The 13,695-nt window shown below is 36.5% G+C and overlaps 1 protein-coding gene across 7 annotated transcripts in view; it reads right to left on the bottom strand.

Annotated features, from left to right (window-relative positions):
• The window catches only part of RALGAPA1 (Ral GTPase activating protein catalytic subunit alpha 1), a 256,935-nt gene that overhangs the window by 167,873 nt on the left and 75,367 nt on the right, over window positions 1-13,695 (bottom strand). For all 7 annotated transcript variants that reach the window (XM_024551309.4, XM_071221931.1, XM_024551306.2 and 4 more), the window contains exons 11-14: window positions 13,346-13,543; window positions 10,081-10,218; window positions 3,092-3,240; window positions 147-276 (exon numbers count right to left, since the gene is read on the bottom strand). In XM_024551309.4, coding sequence (XP_024407077.2) covers window positions 147-276; window positions 3,092-3,240; window positions 10,081-10,218; window positions 13,346-13,543 — 615 coding nt within the window. The remainder of the gene's footprint in view (window positions 1-146; window positions 277-3,091; window positions 3,241-10,080; window positions 10,219-13,345; window positions 13,544-13,695) is intronic.

Raw genomic sequence — 13,695 nt, 5'->3', positions numbered from 1 at the left:
GCTCTACAAAACATCCTTTAATATGAAATGATCTCTGATTTAAAGCTCTTTTCCCTCAGGTAACAAACACAGGGCCCAGTGAATCTTAAAGAAATGCATGTCTATTCATCTAGTTAACTATCTAGGTATTTATTTATTTTTATTGCCTGGAAAAGTGGTCCTGCAAGTCGACCTGCCAAGGTCATATTTTTTTTCCCCTGGAACTGCAGAAAAGCTTGTGACGGCATCTTCAGTACAGACTCCGTGACTCTGAGCAACACGAGCAGCATCTGCTCCCTTAAAGTAAAAAAATTAATTAATGTTTTCTTCTTGCAAGTATTTGCTTTTGGTTAATGATTAACTTTCAAGGTAATATTTGTTATTAAAAAATGTATTATCTTTCAATAACTCAAATATCAAATAGCTTTCAAATTTTCAGAATTCTTGAAAAAAATTCCACTTTATAAATCTATACCACTTTAAAAGCATTTCTAGCCATAATACCTTCTCATCAAATAAAAATTTATGCAAAAGCTGAAAAACTGGGTTGAAAATATAGAGACTGTTCTCATCCTTCCACATCAAATAGTGACCTTAGGGAGCTGTTAGAGGAACACCCACCCAACTGTACAATAAATATAGTATTACCTTGATCCATCTTTACAATATAGAGAAAAACCACATATCTAGAATGAAATCATGTTCAATTTCAAAAACTACGTGATTTTATTAACCAGTGTCACCCCAATAAATTCAATTTTAAAAAGCTACATATTTCTTAAATACAATCTTCATTGTATGTTTTCCCATTGATATTGTAAGATTACAGGGACACAATGAGCCTGGTGAGTACTGCCTCTTTCCATCCTTTTTAGTTTGGCCATTTTTTAACCCTTTATGTTCTTTGTGTAACTGTGAGCCAAGACAATCCTAGCATTATCCCTACCTTGCCTCTTTCTTCTAGGTGCTTATTATTAAGACCATAAAACTACCATATTTGCACCAGTAATTCAACCATAGGTGAAAGAGGCTGACAAGGGGATTAGTTTTATGTACAGTCAGGGAAACAGCCTGAGTCCCTATCGAAGCCCCCTCCTCTTTGGGAGATTATTTGCTGGCTCATTCCAGGTATTGTAATATGTGGAACAGTCCATGTGAGAAATATGGCAGAGGCAGCAATAAATTCCGTATCTAGATGCCATGGGTTTTCTGGGAAACGAGGGCAAAATCAAACAGACAAATATCACTCAATGAAAAACATCCTGAATTTATTAACAAACAAATACACGCATTCATTAATAAAATAAAAATCAAAGGTGCCACATTTGTAATCCTAGGCTTTCATCTTAGCTATATATGAAATGAAAAACTATTTGAAATCAACTACATACACAATAAAGTATAGATTTAAAAATAAATCTTATCTTGTTTGTGGTCAAACCTTAACTCACATATCAGATGACCTTTCACTTTGTAATACTATAATAATGATTTTAGTTCATAAAGTCTTATAAATTCAATAAAAATACATGGGTAATCTCTCATTATGCTATGATTTCAAGGGAATTTATAAAAGTTAAGAAAAATATTCTAAAATTGTGTTCCACATAGCAAGACTCACTTTAACTTGGCTCAAGAGCAATGACTCAAAGCATATAAATAGTAAAAAAGGACAGACTAACAAAAGAATGGGTCAAAGTGGTATAGTTATTGGCCAATAATAAGTGAAGCTCTGAAGTCAGAAGGATCACAGTTTAAATTTCAGCTGTGTGAACAAAAGATAAGTTATTTAATCTGTTTATGCCTAAGAATCACCATAAAACAGAGACGTTATCAACCTCATAGAGTGATACCACAATTAAGAAAGTACATGTAAAGTGCTTGAAAAAATACCTCACACAAAAATGTTCCAAATAAGTTAAAAACAATAACTGCTTCTAGATGTAACTATATTAATACTGTTAATAAAGAACTTTTTCAAAATAATGCCATTTTTCTATAAATAGCAGAACATAAATTAAACACTCTCTTTGACTAAGTACCTCTACTCTTTAAGAATGAGTCAAAGGAGAAAAATCATATGGATAAGGATATTCATTGTCCCACCCTCCTCCAACAACAAAATGAAATAACTACATATCCACCAATAGGTAACGGGTTAAGAAAGTTATGGTACACACACCTGGCATAACACTATGGGACTGTGGTGTGGTTTGGTGAGTGAGCTTTTGGGCAACTTTCATTTTCTTTTTAAAACTTTTGGTTTTTTGAATTTAATAATGAAGTGTGTCATTTTTATAAAAACTAAAGAACAGCTCTTCTCACTTCCCCCAAAAGCCTATTTTTTCCATACAATTAAACAAATTTCTATAGAGTACCAATATTACATAAGGAACTGTGGTAAGAAATGTAGAAAATATAGAAACAAATAATCAGTATATACCTTTTAGGGCCTCTCAAAATAAAGCCCTTTTTTCCATACTTACCAAAACACAAATTCTATATAAGTAATTTAGGGATTAAGACAATTTTGACAACTATAACAGAGGTACTACTAATGCAGAATTAAAGGAAGTAAGGAAAAAATATAGGGATATGTAGAAAAAGGAAGGTGAAATCTAAGGATAGCTATGGAAGATGGCAGGAATTAAGACATTGTACGGAAAGTTCAGGATGGGCTCAGGAAAACACAATTTGATAAAGCAGGGAGGCAGAATCTCACCCTGCAGGGGGGTTTAGGCTTGAGAAAGGGCTAGAAATCAGAGCAAGCGCCTGTCTGTACATGGCCTTAGCCTTAAATGTGAGGTTGAGGGATCGGGCATTCATACACTCAGTAATTTCCTTATTCATTCATTCATAATGCATGCATGCGTTCATTCCTGGGGACGCAGGAGGCCATCATAAGTCCACCTTATAAAGATAAGTCAAGTGGTTTTCTTGAAGTTTGATGAGACTACTGTCAACATGATTACTACATAAAATGTTGTATTTATTCATTTATTCAATAGAAGCCTCTACAACATTGCAACAAGCTCTGTTCAGACACTATTCCTCTAAAAGTTACTATACTAATGCACACAACATAAAAAACATAAAGAGTAAATTTTTTTACCAAGTCTTTTTGTCCATTGATACTTGTACAACCATGAACCGATAAATGTTAAGAATGCGTTTACACATATCTGTGTGCTCATCCAGAAGATTTTTTATTTCATTTGCAGGTTCAAGAAGAAATATATTTGATGAGTTTATAATAAACACCTAAGACAAAAGAAATCATTAGCTATTCGTTACAGAATTTAAACATGAAATTTCTTAATCAAAGAAAAAACCCTCAGATGCTGACCAGATGCTGGGTAATCGATAATAAACTTAAAAGTATAAGACTGTAGGTTGAGTGTATATATATATATATATATATATATATATATATATATAACTACCTCTACCAGTAGCTTGATACCTGAAATTTAAACTCATTAAATCTATGTATTATGTTTATCTAGACAAATAGTAAATTACTATTAGGCATGGCTGCAATAAAAAAAAAAACCCAAAAAACATTTTTTAAACCAAGAGCTTTAATTATAATAATCCTATTGCTGTCATAAAATGAAAGGAACAATAAAAAATACAAACAAATGATACTTAAATCAAGAATTTCCTCTGTGAGGTGTTCAAAGATTTCCTCTTTTTACATGTTTTTGGCTATGTTTGTAGATTTGTTTTGGTAATAACAAACTGCATAAAGAGACTGCCTGTTATAACCCCATTTCTGAGCCCTCCCCCCACAGAGCCATAGAGTCAGCAGGTGGGTGCCATATCTGAGACTCCATCACCCTAACTAATACTGCTTGCCCCAACCTGGAGAACCCCTGAGACTCCATCCCACCCGACTTACTGGTCCACCCAAATTGTTAACTGACTTTACATATGAATGGCTAGTCTTTTTTAAAAACATATTTCACTGATTATGCTGTTACAGTTATCCCAATTTATTTTCCTCTTTACCTCCTCCACCCGTACCACTCTTCCCTCCAGCAACCACCCCGACCTTAGTTCATGTCTATGATTCATACATATAAGTTCTTTGCTTTTCCATTTCCTATACTACTCTTAACCTCCCCGTTTATTTCATACCTACCAATTATGCTTCTTATCCCCTGTAACTTTTCCCCCTTGCAGTTGATAACCCTTCATATGATCTGCATATCTATGATTCTGTTCCAGTTATAGTTGTTTGTTTAGCTGGCTTTTGGTTTTAGATTCAGTTGTTTAAGTTATGAGTTCGTTGTCATTTTCCTGTTCATAGTTTTGATCTTCTTTTTCTTAGATAAGTCCCTTTAACATTTCATATAATAAAGGCTTGGTGATGATGAACTCCTTTAGCTTTACCTTGTCCAGAAAACACTTTATCTACCCTTCAACTCTGAATGATAGCTTTGCTGGATAGTTATCTTGGCTGTAGGTCTTTGCTTTCCATGACTTTGAATACTTCTTGCCTGAAAAGTTTCTTTTAAGAAATCAGCTGACAGTCTTATGGGAACTCCATGTAGGTAAATCTCTGCTTTTCTCTTGCTGCTTTTAAAATTCTCTCTTTATCTTTAACCTCTGGCATTTTAATTATGATGTGTCTTGGTGTGGTCTTCTTTGGGTCCAACTTGTTTGGGGCTCTCTGTGCTTCCTGGACTTGTATATCTACTTCCTTTACCAAATTTGGGAAGTTGTCTTACATTCTTTTTCAAATACATTTTCAATTTCTTGCTCTTCCTCTTCTCCTTCTGGCACCCCTATGATTCAGATGTTGGAGCACTTAAAGTTGTCCCAGAAGTTCCTCAGCCTCTCATTTTTTTTGACTTCTTGTTTCTTCACTCTGTTCCAGTTGGATGTCTATTCCTTCCTTATGTTCCAAATCACTGATTTGAACCCTGGCTTCCTTCCCTTCACTGTTTGTTCCCTGTGTATTTTTCTTTATTTCACTTAGTGTACCTTCATTTCTTCCCTTCTGTATTTGCTGTACTCAGTGAGTACTCTGAGCATCCTTATCACCAGTGTTTTGAACTCTGCATCTGGAAGGTTGACTATCTCCATTTTGTTCAGTTCTTTTTCTGGAGTTTTCATCTGTTCTTTCATCTGGGTCATATTTCTTTGTCTCCTCAAATTGGCAGTCTCCCCGTGTTTGTTTCTGTATATTAGGTAGAGCTGCATTGACTCCCTATCTTGGCGCACCTGTTATGTTGTAAGGGGTGGAGCTTTAGGTATTCGTCAGGGTGGGGCAACCTGCTTCACTGCTTTGTGAAGCTGCAGGTGGGGGAGGGGATGGAGAGGGAACAATGCTGCTTGCTTGGCACTTGCCCCATTTCCAGTTGTTTCACCCACTTCCAGCATGCAAGTGGCGGCCCTCTAGCTCTTCTTCTGGTGGTGGTTCCCAGAGTGGGTGGGTCTGCATAAGTTCTCGAACTGTGGAAGCCCTTTAAATGGATTCTACTGAGAGACTGCCAGTTTCTTCCACTGCCCCAAATCCCACTGGTTTTTATAGCCAAAAAGTGATGAGGCTTTATTTTCTGGCACTGGAACCCTGGTCTGCGCAGTCTGGCCTAGGGTTGGGATTGCTCATTTCCCAGGTGTCCCTCCTGGTTTTTATCTGCCACACGTGAATGTGGCACTGCCCATTCCACTGGCCACTGCCTTCCTGCCTCCACACCACGTCCTCTCTGCCTCAGCTCCCTGTCTCCAACCCTCCTACCCATTTAGATGAATATTTCTTTTTTAAATCTTTAATTGTCACACTTCCATACAGTTAGATTTTCTGGCAGTTCTGGTTGCCTTTTGTTTTGAGGTTAGTTGTGATCCTTCTTATAGTTGTGCAAGGAGACGAAGTGTGTTTACCTATACCTCCACCTTGGCCAGAAGTTCTGAATAACTAGTCTTGGTTTATGCTTCGCAACTTCCTAAATCCTATCAAACCAGCAATGCCTGGCCTCCATCCCTTGTACATCTTGCAAAGTGGTCCCAGGCCCAGTACTAGCAGCAGCCAGTCTAGATTCACAGCTTGGCTTTGCCTGGGGATCTCCAAGTCCAGCACAAGTAGCAGCCATCTCAGATTCCTTTATAGCTCATGCAGGGTAGCCCCAGGCAGAACACAGGTGGGAGTTGACCTTGCCTGCACCACCAGGGAAACCCTAGAATCTGCGTAATCAGTGGAAAGCTAAAGATCACATTGGAGCACCACCACCCTTGTCCCTGCACACCTGACCCTCCAAGGAGGGCAGAGGTTGGTGGTCAATGGTCACAGCCAGTCCTTGCAGCTGACTGGCCTGGGTAATCCCTCCCATTGACCTGCCAATAGCAGTCAAGGCTCAACTATAAGAGGAGAGTGTACTCAGCCCACACAATGGGCACACCTTGAATACGCAGCTTCAGTGACAGGGGAGGCTCTGCCACCAATGCTATAGGACACTTACTACATTAGGCCACATCACCAAGACAGGGAATCATAGTAGTTCTACCAAATACATAGAAATAAACACAGGGACGCTGCCAAAATGAGGAGACAAAGAAACATGGCCCAAATGAAAGAACAGATCAAAAATCCAGAAAAAAGGAACTAAACGAAATGGAGAAAAGCGACTTATCAGATGCAGAGTTCAAAACACTGGTTAAAAGGATGTTCAAGGAACTTAATGAAGATCTTAACAGCATGAAAAAGACCCAGCCAGCCCTGGCTGGTGTGGCTCAGTGGATTGAGTGCCAGACTGTGAACTAAAGTGCCACTGGTTAGATCCTCAGTCAGGGCAGCACACGCCTGGGTTTCAGGCTGGGCCCCCTGCAGGGGGTGTGTGAGAGGTGAGCACATAATGATGTTTCTCTCCCGCTCTTTCTCTTTCCTTTCCTCTCTCTCTAAACATAAGTAACTAAAATCTTTTTTTAAAAAAAGGTCCAGCCAGAAACGAAGGACACACTAATCGAAATAAAGAACAATTTACAGAGAAACGACAGTAGAGTGGAGGGCTGAGAATCAAATCAATCATTTGGAACAGAAGGAAGCAAAAAACAATCCCTCAGAACAACAAGAAGAAAAAAAGAATCCACATAAAATGAGGACAGTGTAAGCAGCCTCTGGAACAACGTCAAGAAGTCCAACAATTACATCATAGGGGTGCCACAAGGACAAGAGAAAAGCAAGAAACTGGCTATCTATTTGAAAAATTAATGAAAGAAAACTTCCCTAACTTGGTGAAGGAAATAGATATGCAAATCCAGAAAGCACAGAGAGTCCCAAACAAGATGTATGTAAACAGACCCACTCTAAGACACATCATAATTAAAATGCCAAAGGTTAAAGATAAAGAGAGAACCTTAAAAATAGCAAGAGAAAAGCAGTTATTCACCTACAAAGGAGTTCCCATAGACTGTCAGCTGATATCTCAAAGGCAACTTTGCAGGCTAGAAGGGATTGACAAGAAATATATAAAGTCATGAAAAACAGGGACCTACAGCCAAGATTGCTCTACTCAGCAAAGCTATGATTTACAATTGAATGGCAGACAGAGAGCTTCCCAGTCAAGAAAAAAGCTAAAGGAGTTCATGATCACCAAGCCCTTATTATATGAAATGTTAAAGGGACTTATTTAAGAAAAAGAAGATCAAAACTATAAATACATTATCTATCAACAACTGATCTAAAAAAACTAAACAAACAAGAGGCACAGAGACAGAATCATGGATAGAGAGTATTGCCAGATGGACAGGGGTAGAGGGAACAGGTGAAGAGTAAGGGGGTTAAGAAGTACAAATAGGTAATTACAGAATAGCAATGGGCATGTACAGTACAGCACAGGAAATGGAGTAGCCAAAGAACTTATACGCATGACCCATGGACATAAGCCTTGCCATGTCCATGTGGGTATTGCTTAAGGGAGTGGGGGTGCTTGGTGGAGGGAGGAAAATGGAGAAAAATTGAGAAAACTGTAATAGCATAATAAAATATAATTAAAAAAAATAACTGGGTGATAGCTTGCCTAGCATATATGAGAAACAGCAAGCAGTATAGAATGAGGTGAGGAAGGAGAAAAAGCAGTAGGAAATATTTTAAGAAAGAGAGACAGAGCAGGTAGAGCAGAGATTCTCACACTTCCAGTGGTAAAAGAACAAAATTCTTTACCCATTCTTTTGCAGAATAATACTACGGTAAAGTATGATTAAAAGTAAACTAATAGGCAAAAGTAAATGCAAGATACACAAGCCTAAACTTTCATCACAATCAACAGGTATTCAGTTAACTTAATTTCTAAACTTACTCTCAATTTTATAATTATGTTGTGGGCCAGAACTAGTCAGTCTATGGATTACACCCTGAGAAGCAATGATGTAAATAAAGCCTTATGGACCATTAGTAAGACTTCTGCTTTTATGCTTAATGATAAATTTACCAGAAGGTTTTAAGCAGAAAAATGATATGATCTGACCTGTATTTTACAGGATCACCCTGGCTACTGTTTTGAGAATATTACCAGGGTGACGGGTAGGCAAGAGCAGAAGCAAAAGTAGTAATTAGGAGTTTCCTATAACAACCCAGATGAAAGATTCTGAAGGCCTGGACAGATGCAGATTCTGAAGAGGCAGTGTGCACACTGGCAGGTAGTCACATTCTGCATACATTCTGAAGACTGACAGGATTTGTTGTCAAATTAGATGTTAGATATAAATGAAAGATAGAAAACAAGATGGCCCAAGTGACTAGAAAACAGAGCTGTCATTAAATGAAATGAGGGAAAGCACACCTGTTGAGTAAGATGAGAAGCCAAGTTCTAAGACATGTCTAGTTTGCGATGTCTATTAGATATCGAAATGATGATGCCTACTTGGCATTTGTATATTTAAGTTCAGGGCTCTTAAGAGTTCAGACGAGAGATATCAGACTAAAGATAAAATACAGAAGTTGCAGCCTACAAATGACATTTAAAGCTACAGGACTGGACAAGAATAAATGACACTTCAACAGGAAAAGGTCTGGGAGATATGAGAAAAAACAGTAAAAAAAAATCGTAGAAGTAGCCAGTGAGTTAAGAGGAAAATAGAAAGGTATGTTTTTTGAAGGCCAAATGAAGAAGGCTTTCAATAGGGAGGGAAATGGTCTACTGTGTAAAATACTCCTGACTAGTCTAGTAAAATTAGGATTGTAAAATGTCCATTTGATTTAACAATGTGGAAGTCACATGTGGTCTCGACAAGAATTATCTGATTAAAAAAAGAAAGATTATAACGAACTCCTACAATGAATAAGCAAAAAACCTAACAATTTTAAAACAGCATATGCATAGGCAATTCATAGATAAGAAAAAATGCTCAATTTCAGAAGAAATTTTCAGAAGAAAAGGTAAATTAAAACAGGGAAACACAAACTTAAAAAAAATGAGGTAACCATTCAGATACATAGGAGCAGCAAAACTTAAAATCTGTAGACAAGTTATGGTGAAGATAATAAGGGAATGAGAACTCACAAATACTACTGAAGGGAATGTCAATTATTATAACCGTGTTGGAGAACAATTTGGCACTAACAGTATAGCTAATGATGTACAAATCCTCCAACCCACAAATTCTACTTCTAGGTTTATATCCTACGGAAGTTCTCCCACGTGCAAAAAATACATATATTAAGAATGTTCAACGTAGCACTTATCTGGAATAATGAGACACTGGAAACAAGTTAAAAAACCACCAACAGAAAAATAAATAAAATGTGAAATAATCATATATTGCAATACCACCAATTAGTTAAAATGAATCTCAAAAACAATAGTTAATGCCAAACCTCAAAAACAATGGTTAATGCAAAAGGAAAGCTGCAGAAGATAGGTAGTGCACCATGACATAATTTATATAAATTTTTAAAATATCTAAAAAAGTAATGTTATATTTATTGATATAGAGTAAAAGTTAAAGAAAACACAAAATTAATGACATAACGGTAACTGATAAATGTGGGTGGCAAATTTATGACATTTTAAAAATTATACTCTACACTGAGATACTGAACTATATTTGAAATATTTAATGATAATTTTATTTTTAAAAAATAACCAAAGAGTGATCCACCTGCAAAACTGCCTGGGTACCAGCTCGTATATTTTGTTCTGTGGCTTCTTCAGAGGCGTTATGAAGAACATCTTGGTAGGTGCCATTTTTTGCCCAAGTGGAATTTAGAACATGATCAGCAATATTGGTCCCATTTTCCTGAAGCAAAATACCAAGTTTTTAATATGATTAGTTAAGAATGCGATGACAAGTCAGTAAGTTGAAGTAAACTGGAAATTAATAGATCCCACTACTAAGTGTCTTCTCAAAACAGGTATCTTGTAAATATCAGAATCTACTTAACATAAATAAAATAGAAAATAGCTTCTATTTATCCTAGTCAAGACTAGTAAAACTCCTATTATCCTAAGACAGAATAGATACTTGAAACCACTACAACAGCAACTTTCTGCTTGAGTTTTAGCTGTTAGAAGTTTTGCAGACTAGGGATTTCCCTCAGGTGAAAAGCCGCACAAACAAAAATTTCACTCAACAATGTTATTCCATTTTTTAAAGTTATTCTCTAGTTTCTTTCAGCTTTTGGTCACTCACCAGTATCTTCAAATAGCTCTTCTTTAAAATTTTTGTCTAGAGCTTATACAGGAGGTTTAGTCTAATAGAAAATATATACTCTGCCATTACCAGGAACAGCACTGAACTCGGTCAGCTCCGAGTGGCTAAAACCATACACCATGGTCCGGTATATACCTTTGTCTTATGCTCCATACTCCTAGAGTCAGGTAATCTTCTGAATAATTCTCCCTGAGTGATCCACAGGCACCTCAAACTCAAGATGTTTAAAAGTCTGTGTATTACCCATGTCTCCCTTCCCCCCTCACTTCCTACCAAGCTCTCTAGCCAAGCTGGCTACCACAAACACTTTTTAAATTGCTATTCAAGAGTGCCCCGGTTGCCAAAGAAAGAAACTTGGGACACCTCCCATTGCTCTCAGCTAATTTAATCATGAAGGCATACTGATTTTGCCACCAAAGAAGCTCATGTATCAGTCTTCTACCTTATATTCCCATTGCAACTGCTATCTACACAAATTATCAGGTACTTGTCATTTCCCTTCTCAACTTTGCTAAAACTTCCTAAGTAGTCTCCGTGCCTCCAGACTGGCCTCCAATCTATCTTCTCCCCTAGACTTCGTATACTCCTCCTGAAATATGTAACTATCCGTGCCATTCTTCTACTCATAGTCCTTCAAAGGTTTTCCAGTGTCTAGAATGTAATCAAAGTCCATTACAGTGGCATACAAATCACTGAACAGAGTCTAATTCTTGCCTAGCTCACATATCCTATCATTCCCTCCCACCTGCTCTTAACTACAGCGAGATGAAATATTTTCAACATCTCTCACATCTTGTAGATTCTATTCGCACTGTGTGGTTCCTTTCCCATTCGTTACCTACTCTTCACATTATACTTCCTCCTCCATGGAGCCTTCCCTAAGCAGTCAGATATTTCCCCCTTTCACACTCTAGTCACAGCAATAGTATTGTTTTACATTACTTACTCTGCATATTTGTGTTCTTGCTAAACCATAAGTTATGTGAAGGTAAAACTGATTATCTTTTCATGCTTGTATCTCCAACACGGTTCTAAATATGGGCATTATCATGTTTTACAGGACACTTGGACATTTGTGAGAGTGTTTTGTTGGCATAAAAATTGAGAATACCACTGACATTTTAATGGAATAAGTCACGGAATGCTAAACATACAAGGTGCATGAGAGCCTGCACATACACAAACTCTCCTGTACACAGCATGTCTTACAAATGTCTCACATGCACTATTTAAAAAAAAAAAGTTTATAAAAATTATCTGAATCTCTAAGTTAACTCCATTTTAAAATTAATGCCTAATTTTAAATGATTTCTTAAATATACTGAATTATCAGAACTATCAATGAATGCTTCTAACTTTTGGTTTTGGTTCATGCCATTAGCAAGAGTTCCTGGCATTTTAAAAAATCACATCTCTAATGGCAACACTGGCTACAGTATCTGCGTAAGCAACAGAACGAACGCACATGTACAACACAACTACTGTCACCCTGCTTCGTTCGTTCCTGCCTGCCTGTCTCCCTCTTTCAACTGCTTGTTTTTCATTTATGTGTGCAGACAGCTTACACTATCTATTATTTTTATTTAAGGATAGTAAATGACACACAGGAGGCTCAGTCCTAAGCTATAAATTCATGATACAAAATTGGAGGAAAACAAATTACACTGATAGGTTTATCTCCTAGGTTGATGCCAAAATTGGATATTTTTGTTGGTGTATAACCAATAGAACTGCAAATGTTATTTCATAATTTACATTGTTAATTTTATTTACTTCAATTATATTTCTTAGTTACATTTTCCCCCTTCTTAGACATAGGGGAGCATGCTCTATAAATATATATATATTTATTATCCATGTCTCATACACATATATTTCCTGTATCCGGGAATACACACACACACACACACACACACATGTTAAGTACTGACTCATTGAATCCCTGGTAGAATGTGGCCTGCTCATTCTAGGTTAATATCCTGATAAATTCCATTGATAATATCAAATGAACCACCAAGGTGAATAAACATTATCAAATTGCTCCTATCTGGATTTAAGAAGTTACATATCAATACCAGACTCTCATTTTTGAAGTGAGAACTTGACCTATGGCAATAGTTAAACAACCAAAGGACAAGAATTATTTAGGCTAAAGAAACAAAAGGAATTTGTTTTATTCCTTTTCTACTTCTACTCTCTTTTCCCCACTGTGAGTTAACTCCAGTTATTCTTATCACAGATCAACTGATTTAATACATCAGTGTTTTTTAATTCTGAAATTGGCATCAATGCAAAAATTTTCAAGAAATAATTCTGAATATTCTGGTTTGTGCTGGGTACCCAATCCTAGAATAAGCCAGGCAAGAAGAAACCATAGTTTGGTAATCACTCTAAGAAATATGTACTACAACACCCATTTTGATCTACAACCACAATTATAAACATTACACATTTTATAATAGCATCTAATTCTGATGTAGAAAATGACATAAAGTATCATTATATAACCTTAATATTAATTTTGTTTAAAGTTGTGACATCAAAGAGTTTTGGGACAGGGTATTGAGGTAACTGTTACATCATCAATATTATAAAATATACTAATGGTATCTTTACTTTCCCATTTAGTAAGTATATATGTGCTAAAGTTACACCTTTGTGAAAATCTGATCTTTTAAACATACAATAAAATATGTAAGCCTTGTCATTTTACCTCTTCTCTCTTTTCTCCTTCTTCCATTGAAATGTCACGGTCTGTGACACTGTCAATGCAAGGTAAGTCTGAAGAAGAAATCACAATTTCTTCGGGCTCTTGCATGAACAAAGGTTTTTCCTCTTGCTGAATCCATTCTTGATACACTTTTACCACTTTTCTCATAGCTGCTGCTTCACAAATTGGTAATAAAAATGCCTAGTGAAAAAAAGATAGTACAGAAATAGTGATACTTCTTAGCTACCTTTTACTTTGCCAAGAACTACTAATACAAACATTTCTATTTTGTTATAAAACATGATATAAATAAGTTTTAAAGAATTAAAGTCAACCAATTCATTGTCAAAAAA

The sequence above is a fragment of the Desmodus rotundus genome, chromosome 7, assembly GCF_022682495.2.
Source record: "Desmodus rotundus isolate HL8 chromosome 7, HLdesRot8A.1, whole genome shotgun sequence".
NCBI lineage: Eukaryota > Metazoa > Chordata > Mammalia > Chiroptera > Phyllostomidae > Desmodus > Desmodus rotundus.
The sequence above is the reverse complement of the archived record's forward strand: the minus strand, read 5'-3'. Positions and strand labels throughout refer to the sequence as shown.